This window comes from Arvicola amphibius, chromosome 4 (assembly GCF_903992535.2).
Source record: "Arvicola amphibius chromosome 4, mArvAmp1.2, whole genome shotgun sequence".
Lineage (NCBI taxonomy): Eukaryota > Metazoa > Chordata > Mammalia > Rodentia > Cricetidae > Arvicola > Arvicola amphibius.
In genome coordinates this window covers 98775191-98798947 of record NC_052050.1, presented here as the reverse complement: position 1 = coordinate 98798947, position 23757 = coordinate 98775191, and the positions used below count along the sequence as shown (strand labels likewise).

Below are 23757 nucleotides of genomic sequence, written 5' to 3'. Positions count from 1 at the left end.
CCCAAGAGATGTTTTCTTCTATTGAAACAGGGTCTCATTATGTAGACCACACGGGCCTCAAACTCATATATCAAGGAGTTGTATATGTGTATGTTCAACTCACTGACAGCCTGAAGCTCAGTGTGGCTTTGGGTACATTCACAGAGATGTACAGCTATGACCATGACCTTATTCCATAATGACTTCACTATCCCAGATGGAAACTCTGTGCCCATGAGGCAATCACTTCCCATTTCTCTTTCCCACAAGCCCCCAGCTGCCACCAGTATGCTTCATAATCTGCTTATTCTGGGAATTTGATATAAATGTCAGAAATAGCTTGTGTGTATATGTATGTATATGTACATGTGTAGGTGTGCATGTATATTTGTATATATGTGGGAATGTTACAGATGTCTGTGAGTGTATGTGCATAAATGTGTATATGTGTTTGTGTAATGTGTTATGTGTATGTATGTGTTCGTCTGTGTGTATATATGGAATCAATAATTATACATTATATATATTTTGGTATATATATGTGTGTGTGTGTACATACATAATGAGAACTTAGTTCACATGATTTTGGAGCCTGAGAAATACTAGAATCTATTAACAAACTGGAGCTCCCATTAAGTTGGTGAGGGTCCCAGTCCAAAGTCTTTGGAGACCTGAGGCCTGTGACATGAGGCCCAGTCTGAATCCCAGGGCTCCCACTGTACACAACTCAGTCTGTGTTGAGTCTGGGCTGCGTGCTCTGATGTCTGAGGGTAGAGGAGATTAGGGTCCCAGCTCAGCCTGAGAGTGAACCCCTCTTCCTCTACCCTGTTGCTCTGTGCTCAGGCCTTGGCAGAGGTCTGCATCCCAACTGCTGGCGGACTCCTTTTCATGGCCCCCCATTCAAATTCCAGTCCCTTCTGGAAACATCCTCAGAGACATATCCACAAATAGTGTCTTATCAGCCTGCTAGGTACCCCTTTGCCCAGTGAAATTAGCATGTGAAATTATACAATGTGTGTGGGGTATATGTGCACTAGCATGCACAGGTACGTGTGCATGTGTGTGCATATCCGTGGAGGCCAGAAGTCAACCTTGGCTCTCAATTTTCAGGACCCACCCACCCACCCACCTTGTTTTTTGGGACAGGGTCTCTCCCTGGGACATGGGACCTGCATCTTAGGCTGGGCTCTCTGGTCAGTGAGCCCCCGAGAGCTGCCTGTCTGTTTCTCAAGCACTGCTGTCACAAGCAGGAACTGCCACACCTGACTTTTCATGGTTGCTGGGGATTGAAATTGTGTTCTTATGCTTGTACAGCAAGCACTGTACTGACTTAGCCATCACCGATTCCAGGTTCGTCTTTGCCAATTTAGCCTTCGTAGATTCCAGGTTTGTCTCTATCTGGGTATTTAGCCACATTTAATTCCTCTTTATGACCAGATACCATTCTATGGATGTACCACATTTTGTTTAATCATTCATAAGCTGCAGGGTATTTGCGCTGTTTCTGCTTTTCAGTTCTCAGGAATAGTTACTAAGCATTTGTGTCCATGTTTGGTGGTGGCATATGCTCCAGTTCTCTTGGGTCCACACCTAGAAGTGAGATCCCAGAGTGCTGGGATAGCTCAGCTATACTGCAGTGGGGGGACATTTAGCCAGCTTGACAATTGCATGGTATCCTGGGCTTCTGGTCAGGGAGACCTAGATTTGGACCTCAATTCAGCACCCCCAACCAATCACTTACACCTGGGATTTGAGTCGCAGATGACTTTGGAGGCATGGATGGCTTTTGCATAAAGTTGTCTCCTGCACTCCATGGAAGGACACAGGGCAGAGGCCAGGTACCTGCGTCTCACCAGGAGACCCAGCCCCTCTCCCCTTGGCCTCTGTCATTCCTCTGGGCTGTGTTTTGCTGCCAGGGTGGTAGGCTAACTTAAATAGCAGGCTGCCTTTTCCTACCAACATTCCCCATGGCTCCATCCTTCTGGGCTCAAACTTCTCACCAATTTGCAGTCCACCTCTTCCTGGGGCAAGTAGCGAGTTCAACAATTGCAGGGATCCTTGGGACTTTGGGAGATCCAGATCCTTTCAAGATAGGCCTATACCAGCCCAGGTCTTTCCTGGGCTATACCAGCCTCTGCCTCCTGAGTGCTAGGATTAAAGGTGTGTGCCACCACCACCTGGCAATATTCTTCTTTTTAAGACATTTCTTTTTATTTTTTAATGTGTTTGTGCATGAGTATGCACGTGCATGTACCCAGCATGTTTGTACTTTCAAGGCACTGTCTGCATGAAGTCCCAGCAAATCCAGATGACATGGCTCTCTAGCACTGTCCTCTGCAGTGGAACAATCCTCTTCTCCCCATGCTGACTTGGGGGGCTGACCTGCATCCCGGGTGTCAATACTACTTCGTTTGCAGAGAATGATCAGAACTTCTCAATTGCTTCAGTCTGGGGGAATGCGTGTGAATTTTTAAAAATATTTGTTTATTTTATTTTATGTGTATGATTGTTTTACCTGCATATATGTATGTATGTGTACCTTGTGTGTGCCTGTTACCCATGAAGGTCAGAGGAGGGCATGAGATCCCCTGTAACTGGAATTACAGATGGTCGTGAGCAGCCGTGTGGATGCTGGGAACCAAACCCAGGTCCTCTGCAATAACAATAAGTGCTTTAACCCCTGAGCCTTCTTCCAGCCCAATGTGATTCTTTTATGTAGCCCAAGCTGGCCTTAACTCATTATGTAGCCAACAGTAGCCTTGAAATGCTGATCCTCTCACGCAATGGTATCACAGCAGTGTGCCGCCACAGCCAGATTATGTGGTGCTGGGGACCAAACCCAGAGTTTCACGAATGCTAGGCAAGCAGTCTGTAGACTGAGAGACATGCCCATCTCGTGAATATGAAACTTAGAACTCGGTCCCTGCTTTTAGATAGGTCACATGTTAGTGGGTTGAAGATATGCAGGCAAGCATCCCATGAATGAAAACTATCCACAGTAGGTTGATCTCCTCATGTTGCATACAGAAACTGTTCTTATGGTGAGACATGGATGGTGTTGGCTGCTTTCACGGTGAAGTCATGTGGAATGACTTCAGGCACAGGTTATCAGCACGTCCTACGTGCTGATACCACTCCATGGTCTGTGCATAAAGGTCCATTGCCTTCACATGGTCATCCTGTGCTATGGGTGATAATATGTGGTCAGATCAGGAAACTGAGGCAGAGAGCTGAGTGAGTTGCTTAACATCACAATGGTATTAAGTTCAAGGATCTGAACTTAATCAGCTCTCAAGCCCATATTTTATGTTATATTATACTTCATTAGTGGGAGCATTGGGATGAGCTTAGCTCCAGGAGACACTGGATTAATAGCACCCATCTTTGTTCCCTGGGGAAGACTTCTATGTTCTCGGTGTCAATATAGATACTATGGAATTGCCTCTGCTACCTCTTCACAGTTTCTCCTTTTGGCCAGTCTTCCTCCTCTTCCTTCTCTTCTTTCTCCTTCTCCCTCTTGTTTTCTTTCTTCTTTTTTTTTTCTTTTTGGATTGACCTGGAACTCCCATTATAGCCAATGATGACTTTGAACTGGGATTACAAGTGTGCATCACTATTGCTATGACCAGATCACTATTAGTGGTGGGGCAGCCTGTGCGCTGCAGGGCATTAGCAGCATCCCTGCCCTCTGTCCTCGAGGCACCAAGAGCATCGAAACCATCACTCAGTGGCTACTGAAAATGTCTTCAGATGCTGTACATGTCTCCATGTACAAAACCACCAATTTGGAGTTAGAATATTCTCTATTGGGAGTTTAGGAGTTTTGTTCCTGAGTTAATTGGTCAGAGGCCTAGGTTGGTCTCAGTTCCCTATTCAGCCAAAATGGCGTTGTCCTCCTGATCCCCTTGGGCAGCTCCTTAGTACTGAGATTATAGGCGTGTGCCACTAGGCCCAGCTTCTATCTAGAGTCTGGGTCTAGATAAGTTAAAACTGATGCTTAAGGGAACTTGGAGCTGTTTCTTTACTTCTTTGTATGACATTGATCCAAAAGAAGCTGGATATAGGGGAAAGGGAGACAAGGGGGGTGGGTGGCAGCACTTGGGATGACTTGGTAGCCAGTCATCCTTCAAAACAATATAAACACACCTCTATTTAATATGTGGATGTGTGTGTGTATATATATATATCACATGTGCACAAGCACTCACACACATATAGGCATACACACACACGCACACATACACACACACACACACACACACACACACGCACACATACACACACACACACCTTGCTCCAGAATACTAAGGAAATGATAATTTTGATTTTCTTAAAACCCAAAATGTCTGTCTATTCAGCTGAGGAGGACTCTCACTAAGACTACCATGTGCCTTTGGGGAACAAGTCATATTGTCTCTAACGCTCTAAAAACTCAATTCAGAAAAAATATAGAAATTAAAACACATAAATAAAATAATGCATTTAACCCTGCATTGCAAGAGCACGCCTTTCATCCCAGCACTCAGGAGGCAGAGGCAGAGGGGATCTCTGTGAGTTTGAGGCAAATCTGGGCAGCAGAGCAAGTTTTGTAAGTTTTGAAGCTAAGTCTCACCTCAAATCAGCAACAACAACAAAACAAAATCAAACAGACTGAAAAAGAGCCAGACACATAAGGTAGTTGTTCCATCAATGGTGGATTGTTTAATTTTAGGGAAGGTTCCGGAACACCAAGAAAAATAACCCTCCAAATGAGGGAACTAGTGAGATTTCGGTTCTCTTTGATCAGGCAGATCTTTACTTATTTTGAAATGATCTCCTCACATCTCTGACAGCTCCACTTCCCCTTACATGTCTTGTGTGTGTCTTGTTCACATGAACTGGCTCTATGGGCTGTGTCAGCAGGAAGGCCATTGAAGGCCAAATTAACTTCACTGAACCTTGACCCCATGTCTGGAGAGTGTTTGGAGATGCAGGGTGGGCATCGGTCAGGGTCCATGAGACTTTGTTTTAGATTAGGAGGGGTAGCTGTTGAAATACTGGTACAGAGCTCAGTCATACATGCTGGCCACATCGTCTTAGTAAAGATCAACTTAGGAACTTCAAGTTGAAACCCAGGTTCCTTGAAACCCCTGTCTGATCCTGGCCCATTGACCAGAAGCTGTGTCCACATCTTGAGCCCCACATTTATTAAACTGTCACTGAGCAGCACCCTCTGCCCTGAAACAAGCCTCTGTGACTAAAGACGACAGTGGTCTGCAGTCAGGGCTAGCTGGTGGCACTGTGCACTGCTGTCCACCCTGATGGACAGCGGAGGTTCTGCAGTCAGGGCTAGCTGGTGGCGCTGTGCACTGCTGTCTACCCTGATGGACAGCGGAGGTTCTGCAGTCAGGGCTAGCTGGTGGCGCTGTGCACTGCCGTCCACCCTGATGGGCAGTGGAGGTTCTGCAATGTTTTGATGGCCACATCCACCTTGTGTAGAAATCCCACATTGGCATCCATACGACTCACCGTAGAAGGAGGTAGCACTCCATTTTGTTTAGTGCATTCTGCCCAGCCTATGCCTGGCAAACAGTAGGCACCTGTTTATGGGCTATTGTTTGAAGTTCGATTTATTTAGTGGTATTTCTGGAATGGTGTTGAAGGTAAATTGAAAAGTGTTTTATTATAAAATTAGTTTTGTCTTTAGGCAATTTAAACAAGGTCAGATGAGCACCAGTGATTGCTTTGTATTTTGTTTTAAATAGTTATATTGTAGAGGTGGGTGTATGTGTGTTGAAGGTCAGAGGACAACTTGGAGGAGTCTCTCCTTCTATCATTTAGGTCCCAGGGGGATAAACCCAGGTCATCAGGCTTGGCAGCAGGCACCATTACCCGCTGAACTGTCTTGCTGGCCTATCTATAGTTACTTTGAATGCCAAATTAACCTGCAAACGAAAATATGCATAGACCCCAAATACAATGTGTACTATTTTCAGTACAGTGAGACATTTTAATGCTTGATGGAACTCCAAATAAAGGCCCTGCAAAATATGGCCACTAGATATTTTAACATGAAAAATAAAGCTTCAAATTAATATCCATGAAAGAATTTTAAAATATCATTTTAAATGATTTCCTTTTAGAAATTTAAATTATTTTTAAGTGTAAAGTGTTTTGGCTGTGCATATATATGTATCATGTGTGTGCCTGGTACTCATGGAGGTTAGAAGAGGGGATCAGATCCCTTGGGACTGGGGTTACACACTGTATGAGCTGCCAAAGTGGGTGCTCGGAAGTGAGCCTAGGTTCCCTGGAGAGTAGTAAGTGCTCTTACCGACAAGCCATCGCTCCAGTCCCTTAGAGGGATTTTCAAAGTGCCGTTTATAGACTAGCACTACGAAGCCAGGCATGACCCTCTGTGATCACTCCTGTGACCCCAGCACGTTGGAGGCAGAAGCAGGTGGCTGGGTCATTCTCATCTGTATAGGGAGTTCAAGGCTAGCCTGGGTTACATGAGACCCTATCTCAAAGTAAATCCATCAAATACATAAACAAAAGAAGGACACAAATAGCTAACATATACCCTTACCGTACTCACTCACCCCAAAGAACTTCACTGTATGTTAAGAAAAGGACATTCTTTCAGGAGAACACAGGGAGAGAACCCTAGGCTTTATCCAATCTGCATTTTGTTTCCACGGGTCCTTTACAATTTTTGTGCCCTCAGGAGTCGGTCCTGGCAATGTTGCCTGCAGAAACGCTACTCAATGCTGTCTTTAAAAGTATATTTCTAGCAGATCTCTGTGAGTTCGAGGCCAGCCTGGTCTACAAGAGCTAATTCCAGGACAGGCTCTAAAAAAAAAAGCTACAGAGAAACCTTGTCACGAAAAAAAAAAAAGAGTATATTTCTATTCCAGAACCTGGCACTACCACAGATGGCCCACTCTTCCCCTCTGACTCAGTTTACCTGCAGTCCCACTGGGGTTTTGCTTGTTTATTTTTGTGAAGCAAAGTCTTGCTATGAATCCCAGGCTGGTCTGGAACTCATAATCCCCCTGCCTCAGCCCCCCAGAGTTATCTTTGCCTTCATAGAGTTATCTTTGCCACTCAAAAGACCCAGGATTTGTTCAAGAGAAGAAAGTAATTTTCAGATCTTTTCTCCCCTGCCCAGGACTGGGGCTTTCCTCCTGGGCCTTGTGTGTGCAGGATAAGCTATTATCTATCTCCAGCTTTCTTTTTCAACTTTTTATTTTCAGATACAGACTCACCAAGTTGCCCAGGTGGCCTTGAACTGCTTAGGCCCCCCAGAGATTCCAGGCTGGCTTCCTGGTGGCATGTCTAGGAAGACTTCAAAACTTGAGATAGAAACCAGTCCGACTGGATCATCAATGCCAGGAAGTAGGGATACTTTGAAAATTGCCATGTGGCGATTAAACTTAACTTAAATTTAGATTTAAAAAGCCATCCTGTGGGGACTCTCACACCTGGTAGAGGTGGGGAGTCAGTGCTGCCTGAGTGGGCAGTGTGCCACTCAATTCTCCCATCATGTAACCTCCTGCCTAGAGACGACCTTTGTCTCTGATGCCCCCCATGGGGAGCTGTGCCCATCTTTTGTTTTGGGGAAACAGAGCTGAGCGCTGAAGATGAGGTGGAAGGTTGTAGCCTCGGTGAAGCATTCTGATTCCAGAAACCGGAAATGGCTGAAGTGGACTAGAGAGAGGGCTGCAGTCAACAGCACCCACTCTTGCAGAAGCCATGTGTTTGGTTCCCCGCTCTTTTCCTGGTCTGCCATGAACAGTCTCTACTCACATGCCCCTGCCACCAGGCCCTGTCCACCAACATGGACTGAAGCCAAAGTAACCGTCTCCTCACCCAGTCTCTGGCATGCCCTGTGGTCATAGCCATGTGAGAGCCACTAACTTAGTCTCCCATCAGACAATTGGTTGCTGGAAGGTGTCCCTCATACAGGAAATACAAATGCATCCCTGTATCAGGCAGTTCATCTCTAAAGTTCATTTAAGTCATGAGCCAGTTCCTTACATCCTCCAGGTGACCAGTGACTGATTTTTAAATATATCCTGTGAACTCAGAGACAAAGACATGATTCCATCTTTAAGACATCTGTTGGTTGGTTGGTTGATGCAGCACACACATGCCACAGCCGGCTTATGGAGGTCAGATAACAACCTGTGAAAGTCAGTTCTCTCTTCCCAGCTTGAGGGCTCCGGTGGTCAGGTTGGCAGCAGGCGTCCTTGCTCAGCCACCTTCCCGTGCGCCTCTGTCTTTACAAGCTGACTCTCACGGTGAAGCAGTGTCTCTACTCCTAGAACATCCCAAACGCCCAGCCTCAGCGTGTCCTTGTCTCCATCTCCCCCTGGAACTTGAAGACCGTGTGCTGTGAGCGCTGGCCTGTGGGTTAAACCTGATGGTTTGGGGAACTTGGAGGCAGCTGTCTGAGTGGGGCCACTGTTCCTCCAGCTCCAGACAGCTGCTGGCCTATGGCACTATCTGAACAAACCAAGGGCAGAATCTCAGACGACATGGAGGTCTGCCCAGCATAACTAGGTAGTGGATTTAGCACTGTGGTGCTACCCCACCCCCACCCGAGCCCTCTGCGGCAGGTCACCTGTGAACACAGTCGCTCTTTTACTTTGAGTCTGGACAGTTCACACTCTGGTGAGCACTAAGGGCCTTGTCTATGAGGACTCACTGTCCCTTCTTCACAGACTTTCTCCTTGTCTATGAGGACTCACTGCCCCTTCTTCACAGACTTTCTGGGTTCACGATGGGTGCTGTGGGTTGAATGATGTCTGTGCTGAAACAATTTTGGGGATCCCTCCCCCCGAGTCTGGCTGAAGTTGCCAGCTGAGACCCAAGAAGTACAGCACAATTAACAAAATTTACTACGCGAGACAGTCTTCCTTCTCTATAGGGATATTTCAGATAAGGTTACGAGGGCTGGGGACAGCTCCATGGGGAAATTTGGTGTTGTACAAGCATGAGGACTTGAGTTCAAATGCCCAGCGTCCACGTAAAAGCCAGGCATAGTGGCCCACTTCTGTGACCCCAGTGCTGGGCAGCGGAAGACGGCTCTGTTGGGGAGGTATATGGAGCGGGCGTGGGTGGTGGAAGCAAGAGGATCCCAGGGGGCTCTCTTGACAGCTACTTTAGCTAAAATAGAGAGTTTCAGGTTTAGTGAGAGACCTTGTTTCAAAATAAGGTACAGAAACGAGGAAGAACCAGATGTTGACCTCTGGCCTCTCTCTCTCTCTCTCTCTCTCTCTCTCTCTCTCTCTCTCTCTCTCTCACACACACACACACGCATGCATGCACGCACGCACGCACGCACGCACACTCCCCCACACCACACCATACATCACACATAAACACACACACCACACACAGATCCCCACACACACCACACCCTTACGCACACACAACACACACACGTACACTCCCCCACACCACACACAGACCCCCACATACACTACACACACATGCAGACACACACTCAGAGGTATGCATGTTCAATCAGCAATGCCATGTTTAAAGAATAAATAGGTGTGAACACATTCCTTTACCAGACACAGAAGGAGGAGGGAGGACTTTACAAACCCTTTAACACATTTCTCCAGAGACCACCAAAATGGTATACCTGGCTTCTATGCTAAAACTCGAGGGTATGGTTTTCCCTTGGGGCCCACATGTACACTTGAGTGTGGGCCCTCTTTTCCCACAGCCCTCTTCTAATGCCATTCATTCGTCGGTCTGTGTTTTACATCTCTTCTTAATGAACATCAGCTCTGGTGCTGGGGTGGAGCACAGCGGTACAGTGCTTGCCCAGCATGCGTGATGTCCCGTGTCCGTCCCCAGCATGGCATGCCTAATGCTAGCACTTGCAGATAGTGGCAGGAGGGTCAGCATTTCAGAACTGCACAGACTGCTGAGGCAGTATTGTGGAACTGTGTCTCTGGCCTGCACCCCTCAGTCACAGCCATGACCCTGGTCATTCCTACCTGGAGAAGTGCTAGGCTCAAGCAAGGGAAGATGGCAGAGCAGTTGCTCTCTTCTGCCCAGTACCAGTGCATTGTCATCGCTGGTCACTTCTCACCAGGCACTCTGGTGGGTCATATTTCCCATGTAATTGTCCTAGAAACTCCATGAAGCGGGCACTGCTGTGGCTACCCTTACACACCTTCCACTACTCCCAGGAGTGCAACTTCCACAGACTGTGGCTGTGCATCATGGCAGCTGTGACTCGTCCCGCTTCACGGGGGACAGGAGACTGGTGCATGGTCCCAGATTCACCTGTCCGAGATCACACAAGTCCTCAGTGAAGGAGCTGGGACCCAAATCAGGGCAAACTGCCGAGTTCAGAGTCTGAGCTTGTACCAAGGACTCTCACGGCACTGCCCTTTCCTACTGCCTTTCTTCTGAAGAAGGGCCAGTGGCATCAGGGCCCTCTCTCCCTTTCTCCCCTCTCTTCCTCCTTCCTTCCTTTCAGCAGTACATGCACAGTGCCACACACACTTCCCCCACTAATTCCAGGATATTTTTATCACCCCAAGGGAAACCCCACCACAAGAACCTGAGTCCCCTTCTCCATAGCTCCTGGCAACCACTGAACACACCCTGTTATCACCCTGCCCGTTATACACAGCCCACAGAAATTAAGTATCACATGGGACCCTTTGTGTCTATCTTCTTTCACGTGATAGTTATCCTTCAGCACCCAAGGTGGCTGCTTCCAGGACTCTTCTTGGGTACCAAATCCTAAGGATGGTCACATCCCCATATAAAATGATATAGTTTTGACATGCAACTTATGAATGCCTTTCCATACATCATGTGCCACATCTAGAGGACTTGCAACATCTAATCCAATGGCAGTGCCACCTACACAGGTATTAGGCTGTATTGCTTAGAAGATGATGATTTTAAGGCCTTCATATAGAGTAGCAGGGTTTTTCCCCTCAAATGTTTTTGCATGTAAGTTTGGGGTGGGTGGGGCTGGGATGAATATTCATGTGGATACCGGACATGGACTCAGGTTGGAAGGGGACCATCATCCTCCACTTTGCTTTTTGAGATGGGGTCTTTCCGTGAACTTGGGGCTGATTGAGTTAGGTTGGTTAGCCAGCAAAACCCTGAGAAATGCCTGTCTCTGCCTCCTTAGTTCTGGGATTCTAGGTGCAAACCACCATGCCCAACTTTGTATTCTGATCCTGGGGATCTGAACTTGGGTCCTCATGCTTGAATGCATTTGGATTGCAGTTGAGGATGGACACAGGCACTTATGCAGAAGCACTTGACTCCTTTCCTTCCCATTTGTATTGTGATAAATTGACCATTTAACCATTTTCTCTTTTTATTTTTTTTTTATTTTTATTTTTGTTTTTTCGAGACAGGGTTTCTCTGTGGCTTTAGAGCCTGTCCTGGAGCTAGCTCTTGTAGACCAGGCTGGTCTCGAACCATTTTCTCTTTTTAAAGATTTTTTTAAAAATTATATTTATTGGGCTAGTGAAATGGCTTAGTGGGTTATAGCCTTTAATGCCTGGCCTGACAACCAGAGTTGGAGCCCTGGGATCCATGTGGTGGAAGGCAAGGGTTCCCGAAAGTTGTCCTCTGGCCTTTACCTGTACTGTGGCACACACATGCACATACATAACACACACACACATACACACACACACACACACACACACACACACTCAACAAATAGAATAAACAGTTGATTCTCTCCTTCCTCCATGTGATCCCAGGGATTGAACATGTATTGTGAGGCTTAACAGTAGACACCTTTACCCACTGAATAGTCTGGCTGACATTTTAATTTTTTTCACGTGCATAGTTCTGTGGAAGTAATGTCACTCATTTTGTGCAACACCACCACCCATGTCCAGGAATTTTCTCTTCTTCCCACTGTAACTCAGAAAACAGTCCCCACTACTCTTGCCCCAGCTCTCAGTAACCTCTATCCTTTCCTTCCTTAGAGCATGCCTGTGTGCACACATGCGTGTGAATGCCACATGTGTGCTTATGTGTGTGTGTGTGTGTGTGTGTGTGTGTGCCACATGTGTGCTAGTGTTCTCAGGTGCCAGAAGAGGGTGTCCAACTCCCTGGGACTGGAGTTAGGCAATTGTGAGCCTCCTGTCATGGATGCTGGGAGCCAACAGGCAGCATTCCTAACCAGCGCCAACCTTACTTCCTACCTCTTTCTCTAGGACCGCTCCAGCACCACATACGAATGGAACTGTGTGACACCTGTCTTCTTCTGCCTCCCTTCTTCCACTTAGCATCAGGTTTTCGAGTGTGGCCCGCCTAGAACATGTGCCACATGTTACTCTAGCTGGTGATACTCCACCGTGTGCTTAGATCACATTTTGCTTATCAGTTGACCTATTGGTGGACATTTGGGTCTTTCCAGTTTGGCTCATTGTGATTAATACTGTTGTATATAGTACATAGTTTTCTTTGAGTCTCTGATTTCAGTTCTTTGGGGTCTAAGTTTTTAGAAAAATCCAGAGCCTTGGCTAAAGGAGGGGTCCAGGGCTCCAGCATCATCAGAGAGTAGATCAGGCCTAACTCAGATTGTGTTGGTGCCAGGTGACTCCCTGCAGCCTGGGCTGAGCAAACAGGGCCTGCTGAGTCATCCCCATGAATTCCCTCTATTTGATACTGAGCCAACCAGCTTCTAAAGCTGGTCTGTGTCTTTAAGAAAAAAAAGAACAGAAACAAGCAGAGAAAACTGTGGCAGTCAGAGGGAAGTCTCTTCTGTTCTTCACTTCTACATGCAAACCTCGGCTGTGCAGACTTCTAGTGGGAACTGTGAGTTCTAGGCAACCAGCATCTACTCCAACATCCTGATGGCCCCAGAATCCAACTTCCAGGCTCTGATGGGAGCAGAAGGCCATTCTGTCATCTCTTATGATGGAGATGACATTGCCCCTCCTTCTAGAGAAGAATGAGATGCAGGAGCCTCGGTGGCAGGTCTTGAGTATGCACAGCCACCGGGCTCCTGAAGGGCGAGAGACATTTCTGCTTCCCCAGACTTGAGTGCCTTCGGTCCCCTACTGCTTTATTCTTGACCCTGAGGTGACATTGGAAATGAAGTAGAAGAGGGCTGTTGATGACAAGCCGAGGTGGTGTGGACGCTGCAATCCCAAGAGGCTCTCCAGAGACCAGGAAGAGTGAGCAGGTGAAGAGATGAATGAGCCCAGGGACCAGAGTACTTCATCTACAAAGTGCTTGTCTTGCAAGTCTAACAACTAAGTTCAATCCCCAGAACCCATGGGAAAACCTACCCAGCAGCAAGTAGACAGATAGGTCCTTGAAGCTTTCTGGCCGGCCAGCCAGCTTCCTCGGAGGCCCCAGCTCCCAGTGAAAGACCTTGTCTCACAAAAATGAGGTACATGACTTCTAGAGGATGCCAGCTGAAGTTGTCCTCTGTCTACACACACACACTTTCATCTCCTCTAGGGCAGGATTGAACACCTGGACTCTGGCTGTCACTGCACCACTGTCATTGGGAAGCTGACATTTGTGCTTCACAGCAATGTCCCACCCCTTCCCACCCTCCTCTTTTAAAGAGGAACTGATAAACCCAGAAAAAAGGACTTGTGTTCTGGAATTTTCCTCAGGCATCCAGCTGCAATGACCAACTACCAGTTGGGGATTTTTAGGGGTGTGTGTGTGTGTGTGTGTGTGTGTGTGTGTGTGTGTGTGTGTCTCCTATGAGTCGGTCTGCCCTGGAAGGCACTTGTGTCTCCGTGAAAAATCCAGACCAACTTCCTGTGGTCTTTCTTCTTCTACTGTAAATTTCATTCAATTTACAGAAAAGGGCAGGGAACAGAGGAGCTGGTGCCCTCCTCGCTGTGGTCCTTCCTTGTCAGTGTGGCTGAGCTGTCTTGTTCCCCATCCAGTGCTCCTGGGCTGATTTGAGACCAGTTCCTGCATCTGCTCAAAGACTGCTGTTAGCAGGAAGATGGCCGAGAAAGGAAGACCATAATGTCTGAGCCAGCAGTCTCAGCCCCTGAACTGGGCCACCTGTCCCATGCCAGCTAAAAAAGACAAGAAAGAGGGATGTCTTCTGCTTTGGCCACATTTGGGAAAGGACCAGATAGATGGGTCCAGGTGCCCAAAGTCTGTCTCCAAAGCTTTAGCAGGAACATTGGTTTAACTGGAGAAAGAATGGGTGCTGCTCAGGCAAGAGGTCAGCACGGTTAGGTAGTTCTGGTGAAGGTATCGTTTGAGAGCACAGTCTTTATGACCTTTTGGAAAGTGGGCCTGAAGAAGTCGCTACTGTAGTGGCCTGGCAAGGGGCAGGCAGGGCTACAGTCTCACTTCTGCTCCACATGTGGCCTCAAGGACAGGTGATGTGGACATGGCCTGTTGCGCAGGCTCGTCACTTGTCACAGGGTCAGTTCCTGAAACCCAGGGTGACTGGAGAAGTAGGGCTGGAAAGGGACGAGGTGGAATCACATCAGGGACCAGTGCTCTTCTTCATTCATACCTGTGCCATTCTAGAGAGCAGAACAATCCAGAATGCCTAAGGGCTGTCAGAAACTAAAATAGGAAGTTTGGTGTGGAATTCATGCCAGAGATCCCATGTGGAAGTCTGGGAAGAAGTAGAAAAAGCTAGGATTTGCTGGTGAATGCGGTGGAAGTAGTGACAGGCTGGGGATCACTGGCCAGCCAGCCTAGCTCAGCAGGTGATTTCCAAGCCAGGGAGACACCTTTTCCCTGGAAACAAAGTGGACAGATTCTAAGGAACAACATTGGAAGCTGGTATCTGGCCTACACATTCATGCACGCGCACACACACACACACACACACACACACGCACGCACACACTCCCTAGTGTAAACTAGGTGCCCGCTTCATTGCTATTAATCACAGAACTTGGAGACAGTCAGTCATGTCAGTCAGGAGAACTACAAGTTCTAAGCCAGTTTGAGCTCCTGTGGGAGAGGTGATGGCTCAGCGGGTAAAATGTTAGCTGCTCAGCAGGAGTAACTGCGTTCTGATCCCAGCATTCATGGAAAAGACAGGCATGGTGGTGCATCACCGGGAGCCAGCCCCGGCGGTTGGCAGGTCTGAGAGGATGTAAGGAGCTGGTGAGGGAAGGGTGAGCCAGGCATAATGGTCGGGAGAATCCTGCAGCCTGACTGACTAGCTGCTTGAGTCCTTCTTTATTTTTACAGAATTCAGTAATCAGGAATAGATTCATGTCATTCCAAAACATAGATCATATCATTTTTGGTTTTAGAAATATGTCTTACTTCCTTCTATACATCTTTTAGTCATCATTGATAAACCATAACAGAACAGAGTTACTACCATTTTCCCTCAAGATTAATCTTACTGATAAACAGTTATTTTTTATAACCATTTTACTCATCAACTCCATAACCCAATTTTTAAAAACCTAAAGGCATATGAGAGCCTGTTCTTAGTCTAGTAGCTTTTGTGCTTTAAGGACACTAAACCAAAACAAATCCCCAAGCCAGCCCAGGCAGATTGCCCTGTCCCAAGCAGTATATTATTAACTCTTAATGATGAGAATGTCCAAGTAATACCCTCAGGCCAAAGATGCTACAGTTATTATTCAAATTCTGGCATAATACAGATTTATATTTTATATCATTATAGAATTTGTCTATATGTCTAATCCTGGCATTCTGCTATTCTTTGGTCCTATGACCAAACATGTGCTAACTTTTCTAAAAAAGGGAGGTCCTGCCATCTCGTTCTTTTATCGTCTTTCCACTCCACACTTTGGTCATCTGTAGAAGTCTCTGTGTAGAGCAGAGGTAACTTCAGTTAATCTAGCTCTGATGCTGTCTATGCCTGGGTGTACAGTGCAAAGGGGCTTGCAATCTGATTGGCGGCCAATTTTTCCAGCCTGCTGAATCTTGTTGATCTTTTAAAGCTGACTTTGCTTTGATTATCTTGTTCCTGCGTAAAGTACAGGGACAGATGTTTTAAGAATGTCTCATAGCCTCATAAAGAGACCTCTGGTGTCTTTATATGTGTCACAACCTCCAAGGCATAAGAAAGACCTTCAAGTAGATAAGGATATTTCCCTAAAAGTGGGGTGTGTGGTATAGAATCAGTATTCCTGGGAGAAAGCATAAATGATTCATATATTTTTTCCATCAACCCATTTTCCCCAAATTGTACAAATATTACAAGGAAGTCCCCCTTCCTCCCTCCCTCCCTCCCTCCTTCCCTCCCTCCCTCCCTCCCTCCCTCCTTCTCTCCCTCCCTCCCTCCTTCTCTCCCTCCCTTTCTCTCTTCCTTCCTTGATGTGTGCAAGGGAGGGTGCCAACATGTGTGAAGGTCAGAAAACAACTTGCAAGACTTGGTTCTCTTCTTACAATGTGGGTCCTGGGGATCAAACTCAGCTCGTCACCTGAGCCATCTTGCCAGCCCAAGAACAGCCTTTAAGGACACTTGTTAGATCCCGGCTGCGTTTAGGGCGGTGGCCCTTACCCCTGGTTTAGGGCTGCTGCGAAAGGGTGAGAAGGGGTTGTGTGTGCCAAGCTGGAAATGGTCCAGCCGCCTCCTGCACTGACCACTTTCTTGGCTGTTTTGAGTAGTGCTCAGGCTGCCACTTGGCCGGATTTACGGTCTCCTCCCTGTGTGTACACACACCGAGCCCACATCCAGGTGCCCATCCCCCTTATTATATAGCCCATCCCCTATTCTTTAGAGTGAATTCAGGTCTAGCTGGGGGTGGGGCTAAGCCAACTGGCTGGGGGCGGGGCTTAGTTGGCCCAGCACTTACAAACATGTGAAAACCCTGGGCCTAATCCAAACCAAAACTCAGGAGGTGGAGACGAATGGAGGCCAGGCTGGGATAGACAAAACCTTGTCTCAGAAAAGGAAAAAGAAGCAGAAGCTACAGTTCCCACAGTTCTCCTTCAATTCCCATCCCACAGCCATACACACCCGCAACAGCTGCCACCCACAGCCACGGCCGTCACACCCGCCACAGCTACCACCCACAGTACAGCACACCCGCCACAGCTGCCACCCACAGCAATGGCACACCCGCCACAGGTGCCATCCACAGTACAGCACACCCGCCACAGATGCTATCCACAGTACAGCACAACCGTCACAGCTGTCACCCACAGCCACGGCACACCCGCCACAGCTGCCATCCACAATACAGCACACCCACCACAGCTACCATCCACAGCCACACACACCCGCCACAGCTGCCACCCATATACAGCACACCCGCCACAGCTGCCATCCACAGTACAGCACACCCACCACAGCCGCCATCCACAGTACAGCACACATGCCACAACTGCCATCCACAGTACAGCACACCCGCCACAGCTGCCATCCACAGACACGGCACACACGCCACAGCTGCCATCCATAGTACAGCACACCTGCCACAGCTGACATCCACACAGTACGGCACATCCGCCACAGCTGCCATCCATAGCCACCACGGCACACCTGCCACAGCTGCCATCCACAGCCACGGCACACCCGCCACAGCTGCCATCCACAGTACAGCACACCTGCCACAGCTGACATCCACACAGTACAGCACACCCGCCACAACTGCCATCCACAGCCACGGCACACCCGCCATAGCTGCCATCCACAGCCATGGCACACCCGCCATAGCTGCCATCCCACAGTACAGCACACCCGCCACAGCTGCCATCAACAGCCACAGCACACTTGCCACAGCTGCTAAACCAATACTTACTAATCAAAGTTCTGCCTTTCCATAGGACTTCTTTCTTTTTCTGGTCATGCATTCTGTGGGATTTGATGAATGTGTGGTGACTTGTACCCTCCATTTTATAATATTGCAAAGAATAGCTTCTCTGACCCAGAGTCCCCCGTGCACCACCTGCGTCCCCTGACAGAGCGGCCTTTGCACCATCTCTGTAGTTTTGTGTCTTCTGGAACATTGCCATTTTGTGATCAGCTGACACAGCCTCTTCACACAGCTGATTTCACTGAGCAGTGTGTGTTTCTCAGGCCTCCTGTGTCCTGGTGTCAGAATAGTACATTTCTTTGGTGAGACTGGCATCCGTATTCCGGCTGTGGCACAGCCTGTGCGTTCCTGTTTGGTGGGACTGGCGTCTGTATTCTGGCTGTGGCACAGCCTGTGCGTTCCTGTTTGGTGGGACTGGTGTCCATATTCTGGCTGTGGCACAGCCTGTGCATTCCTCTGCCAGGCACCGGTTAAGACCTCCAGTGAGCCCCTCACCCCTCGCAGGCTGAGAACCTACCTGTGTCTCCCCAGGAGTGTGACAGTGGGCGTTCCCCTCCAAGACTTGTAACCGTGAGAATGAGTTTATGAATAAAGGAGACTTGAACAAACCACCTTAGGGATCTGCCCCTTTCCTCACTGAGATCATTTTTTCTTCTCTTGCCTGAGGTGGAATATTAGCTTAAGATGCATTATATTCATTTATGCTGTGGAACATTTATTTAATGATGCTAAGATGTGTTGCATTATTTTATGTTGCATTTGTTTAACTCTGTGAAGCTGCGTTACTTTGCCTACTTAAAGCACTCCTAATGAGGAGCTGAATGGCCAATAGGAGAGAGAAATAAGTGGGGTTGGCAGGCAGAGAGAATAAATAGGAGGAGAACTCTAGGGGAAAGGATGGGAAGTGGGGAAAGGAGGAGAGGAGGACACCAGGGGCCAGCCACCCAGCCACCCAGCACCGAGCCAGCCACGGAGCAAGAAGGAAAGAAAGATACATAGAATAAAGAAAGGTAAAAAGCCCAGAGGCAAAATGTGGTTGAAGAGAAACAGGATAATTTAAGTTAGAAAAGCTGGCTAGAAACAAGACAAGCTAAAACCAGGTATTCATAAGTAAAAATAAGTCTCTGTGTATTTATTTGGGAGCTTGGTGGCGGGCCCCCAAAGAGTAAAAAGACATCTACCCTTGCCCTTGAGATAATAGGCTTCTTGATGGAGGGGGGGTTGGATACTGAGTAGAAAAGACGGTCTGTTGAGCATGACGATGGACCCTTTGGGGGTTGTGGGGGGTTGGGAGTCCTGGAAGATCCCTCAAAAATGCCCCCCACAGCATGACAAAGAGAAAGTTGCGGACAGAGGGGAATTTTGCTGTGGCTCCTTGGTGGTGGGAGTGACACTGGGCTGGGATGGCAGCTGTCCCCAGTCACAGAGCAGTGTGGGTTTCAGAATCTCGCGTCTGTAACCACCATACACCATCTCTTCGGGATCCAAAAGAGACACTGCACCTGTTTACGGGGGAAGAATGAGGCCTCTCTGAGCACCTGTGCTCACTCGTGTGCGAATGAGCGTGTTCCCATGTCAGAGTGCAGGTGCAGTCAGAGGACAGCCTTGGGGGTTGGTCTTCGGCGCCCACCCATGTTGTTTTCACTGTGCATGCCTGCCTAAGCAGCCTGAGAGCTTCTGGGAATCCTGGTGTCTCTGCCTCCTCATCCATAAGAATGACTGAACCTCAGAAGTTCCTGATATGTGTCCTGCTTTGGTTCTAGGGAATCAAATTCGGGCCCTCACCACTGCACAGCAAGTATTTTACCCAGTGAGCCATCTTCCCAGCCTAAGCCTGAGGCCTGAGAAGTTGTACAGCATTGGAAAGGCAATGGAGCTACAAGAAAAATTAGGACCTGGAAGACTGACCCCAGGCAGCTAGCTCAGGATCATCTTGCCATTTGCATCTCAAGGGATGGATCAGGAAGGCTGCTGGCCTGAGTAACCTATACATTCAGGGCTTGAGCCACAGTCTTCAGAACTTAGAAGCTAGTCTTGGACCACTTGAGCATTAGCCTGGCTTTGGCAAGCTGGGCCAACTCCAGATGCAGAATAAATGAGGCACTGGAGGAGTGGAGAGAGCAGCCTGCACGAAACAGGACTTAAGCCATGATCTTGGATAATGGAAACAAGAATTAAGGAAGCAGGGTGGACAAGATGACTCGGAGTAAAAGTGCAGGCCTGACAGCCTGAGGTTTTTTTTTTTTTTTTTTTTTTTTTTGGTTTTTCGAGACAGGGTTTCTCTGTGGCTTTGGAGCCTGTCCTGGAACTAGCTCTTGTAGACCAGGCTGGTCTCGAACTCACAGAGATCCGCCTGCCTCTGCCTCCTGAGTGCTGGGATTAAAGGCGTGCGCCACCACCGCCCGGCTCAAGCCTGAGTTTTAACCTTAAGAGCCCCAGTGGGAGAAGAGAGCTGACTCTGAAAAGCTGTCCTCAGACCTCCACACACATGTGCTCCCGGTGGGTTTTAAGAGTTCTTAGCTGTCTAGCGTAACCATCAACAGAGACTTCCTCCAGCAGCTGATGGGAGCAGTGCAGAGACCCACAGCCAAATGTTAGCTGGAGCTCAGGAATCCTTTGGAAAGCGGGGAGAAAGGATTGTAGGAGCCAGAGGGGTTGAGGGCACCACGAGAAGAGGGCCCGCAGAATCAACTAAGCCGGGCTCATAGGGCTCACAGAGATTCCGCCAGTAATAAGGAGCCTGCATGGGTCCATGCTAAATCCTCTGCATGTATGTTATGGTTGTGTAGCTTGGTGCCCTTGTGGGACTCCTCACGGTAAGAACAGGGGCTGTCTCTGACTCTTTCACCTGCTTTTGGGACCCTTTTCTTCATACTGGGTTGCCTCACCCAGCTTTGATATGAGAGAGGTGCCCATTCTTGTTGTAACTTGTTATGCCATTTTGCTGATAACCCTGGGAGGTCTGCTCTTTCTGAAGGAAAACAGAGGAGGAGGGATCTGTGGGAGAGGAAAGGTGGAGAGAAGAGACTGGGAGGAGAGGAGGAAGGGAAAATGGCAGTCAGTCAGGATATAGTATATGAGAGAAGAATAAAATAATAATAATAAGTAAAAAGATTTCATCTATTTTATGTGTTCACGTGTTTTGCCTGCATATGTCTGTGTATCACATGCATGCAGTTCCTGAAGAGGCCAGAAGAGGGCACTGAATCCCCAAAACTGGAGTTACAGGTGGTTTGTGAGCTGCCATGTGGGTGCTGAGAATCCAACCCAGGTCCTCCAGAAAAGCAGCCAGTGCTCTTGACCACCAGGTCATCTCTGCAGCCCTTCCTAGTGATCTCAATTGACAACATTTAACACAACAAATATATTAAATTCCAGAAATTATTTTCAGAGACTACTAAAATATTTTTTCATGTGTATGTGTATGTACATGTATGTGTGTTCCCATGTGAGGGAAAATGCGAGTTCACATACTTGCATGTATAGAGGCCTGTAACTGTGTGTGTTGGGGGTGGGGTGAGCTGCCAGACACAGGTACTGGGAATTGAGCTCTGGTCCTCTGGAGGAGCAGGAGGTACCTTAACCCCCGAGATTTCTTTAAAATCCATGTTTTATAACTAATCCAGGAGTGGCATGTGGACAGACCACAGGCTAGCAAGGAGCATAGTCTGTGATATTTTAAAGAATTAGCTGGGCCATTTTAAAATATATATGGCTAGCCTCCTCATCCCCATGTGACTGATGGCCTTGAACCTCTAGTCCTTTTGCCTCTACCTCCCAGATGTGGGTGTTTCAGGTGTGCAGCACCACACCTGGTCTGTGAAGTGCTGGGGTCACCCAGTGCCTTGTGCAGGCGAAGTGAGCACTCTTGTCAGCCAAGCCCGTCCCAGCCCCTCAAAGTGCATCTCAATGCCATCACATAGCTGATGTGGCAGTCGTCGTCCGTCCAGCTGACGTGCGCTCTGTCCGTGTGCTTTTGGAAACTGGGACGCCACAGCAGGAAGCCTCCTGTGCACCTGAGCTCGCCCTCTCAGGGTCAGCCATTGCCATTTGTGTGTCCTCTGTAGCTATTGCTCTCTCTCCAGATGGGTCTGTCCCAACAGCTTGGTGGTCCTTTTTAACCGTCTGCCCCAGCTCTCTAAAAGCAGCTGCTGCAGGCTGAGGGCCTCCCATGGTAGGTTTACCAGGCAGCTGGCAGGAGCTGGACCCCATTAGTTTCATCACCTACCCCTAGGATGAACTCTCTAGGGACATGCTTTGCCCGGTGGCCTGAGAGCTCTGCCCTGTGAGCTCACCCATGCTAGTGGGATGACCCAATCTTTACTTTTAGGGAACTGTTGTTGCCACTGGGTGGAAAGACAGGAATCAGCCTCACTACACTTCAAAGGTGACCTTGTTTCAAAGAGGGCAAATGACGTTTGGAGTCAGATTACGGGAAAGTCCTGGGTTCTTGGAGGGAGAACACAGTAGTGTCGCAACACACGCAACACGTTTCAGGGGCTGGGGTGTGGCTCAGGTGCCGAGTGCTTGCATAACATGCACACGTCCCAGGTTTGGTCCCCAGCACCACATAGACCAGGCGTGGCAGTGCACACGGACAACATAGGGAAGATTGTCAGACATTCAGGGACGGCACTGTCATCATTGAGGCCAGCCTGGGATGCATGAGACTTTGTCACTTTGGGGAACGCTAAGCTGTATGAACAGTACTACTGCTGCCTGCGTTTTGATGTGAACCACCCAGAGACGAATGCCCCACTGATAGTGCCAAAGTGAGTTTAATGACCTTGTCCTTGGTTCTGAGTTGGACACCTCCCGGGGTCTTCTCAGGCACCCCTTGGCCACCTTCTTCCACCTGTTCTTCCGCGTGAGTGCCATCATCACCTATGTGTGCTGTGACTGGTTCGGCAGGAGCTTCGTTGGCTGCTTTGTCATTGTGCTCCTCCTGCTGTCCCTTGACTTCTGGTCTGTGAAGGTAAGACTCCTGCTAGGGACCCGTGGGCTTTGCTCCCAGATGGTGATGTGGGACCCAGGGGTGCTTTGGCTTAAATGGTTACTAGATACTGAGGAACACTGAGGGGCCAGCAAGATGGCACAGCAGGTAAAGGGAGCTTGTTGTCAAGCTTGGATCCAAGTATGATCCTTGGGACCTACATGGTTCAAGGAAAGAACTGATCCCCAAAAGTTGTTCTTTGACCTCCACATTTGGTATGGCTCATGAGAGCCCTTCTCCTCTACACAAAATTAATGTTTAAAATTTGTAAGGATTACTGGGCCCATGTCACTTACAATAGAGAGCAAAAATGCTTCAGAAAGCCATTTCCAGGATCAGATGTCACAGGTGCACAAATGCACCATGGGGGTGACAACCCCATACAGCTTTGGACTTGGTACAAATTTTATACACACACACACACATTAAAACATATAATATGACCATCTGTTTTATTTTGAGGCAGTCTATTTTTTGGCTTTTGAGGCAACAACTCACTATGTAACCCTGGCTAAATCCAACTCACAGAGATCTGCCTGGCTCTGCCTCTGCCTTCTGAGGACTGGCGTTCAAGGCACGCACTGTCTACCATACCTGGCCAGAATCCCACTTTTCAAAATGAGAAGGGCTGGTATAGTGGCACACATCTTTAATACCATCACTCAGTGGGTGGGAGGGCAGGGGGTAAGTGGGCAGAAGCAGGTGAATCTCTGAATCTGAGGTAAGCCTAGTCTACCTACTAAGTTCTGGGCCAACCAGTGAGACCCTGTCTCAAAAAACAAAACAAAGAAAAAGTAAGCTTAAAGACAAGAAGTCTGGAAAGCTCTCTGGAGGAACAATTACGATTCATCATCCCTTTCCCACTTTCTTTTTCATGTGAGCATGCGCACATGTGTTATAATGTACATGTGGTCAGGAGACAACTTGTAGAAGTCAGTTCTCTCCTTCCACCATATAGGTCCCTGGGAATTGAACTCGGGTCATCAGGCTTGGCAGAAGCATCTTCACCCACAGTCATCTTACCAACCCCACACCCTTCTCTTACGCCTTCTA

The 23757-nt window shown here is 48.2% G+C and overlaps 1 protein-coding gene across 1 annotated transcript in view; it reads left to right on the top strand.

Annotated features, from left to right (window-relative positions):
- The window catches only part of Tvp23a (trans-golgi network vesicle protein 23 homolog A), a 33265-nt gene that overhangs the window by 5460 nt on the left and 4048 nt on the right, over positions 1-23757 (top strand). Inside the window, 1 exon segment of the mRNA XM_038325708.2 lies at positions 22542-22686. Coding sequence (XP_038181636.2) covers positions 22542-22686 — 145 coding nt within the window.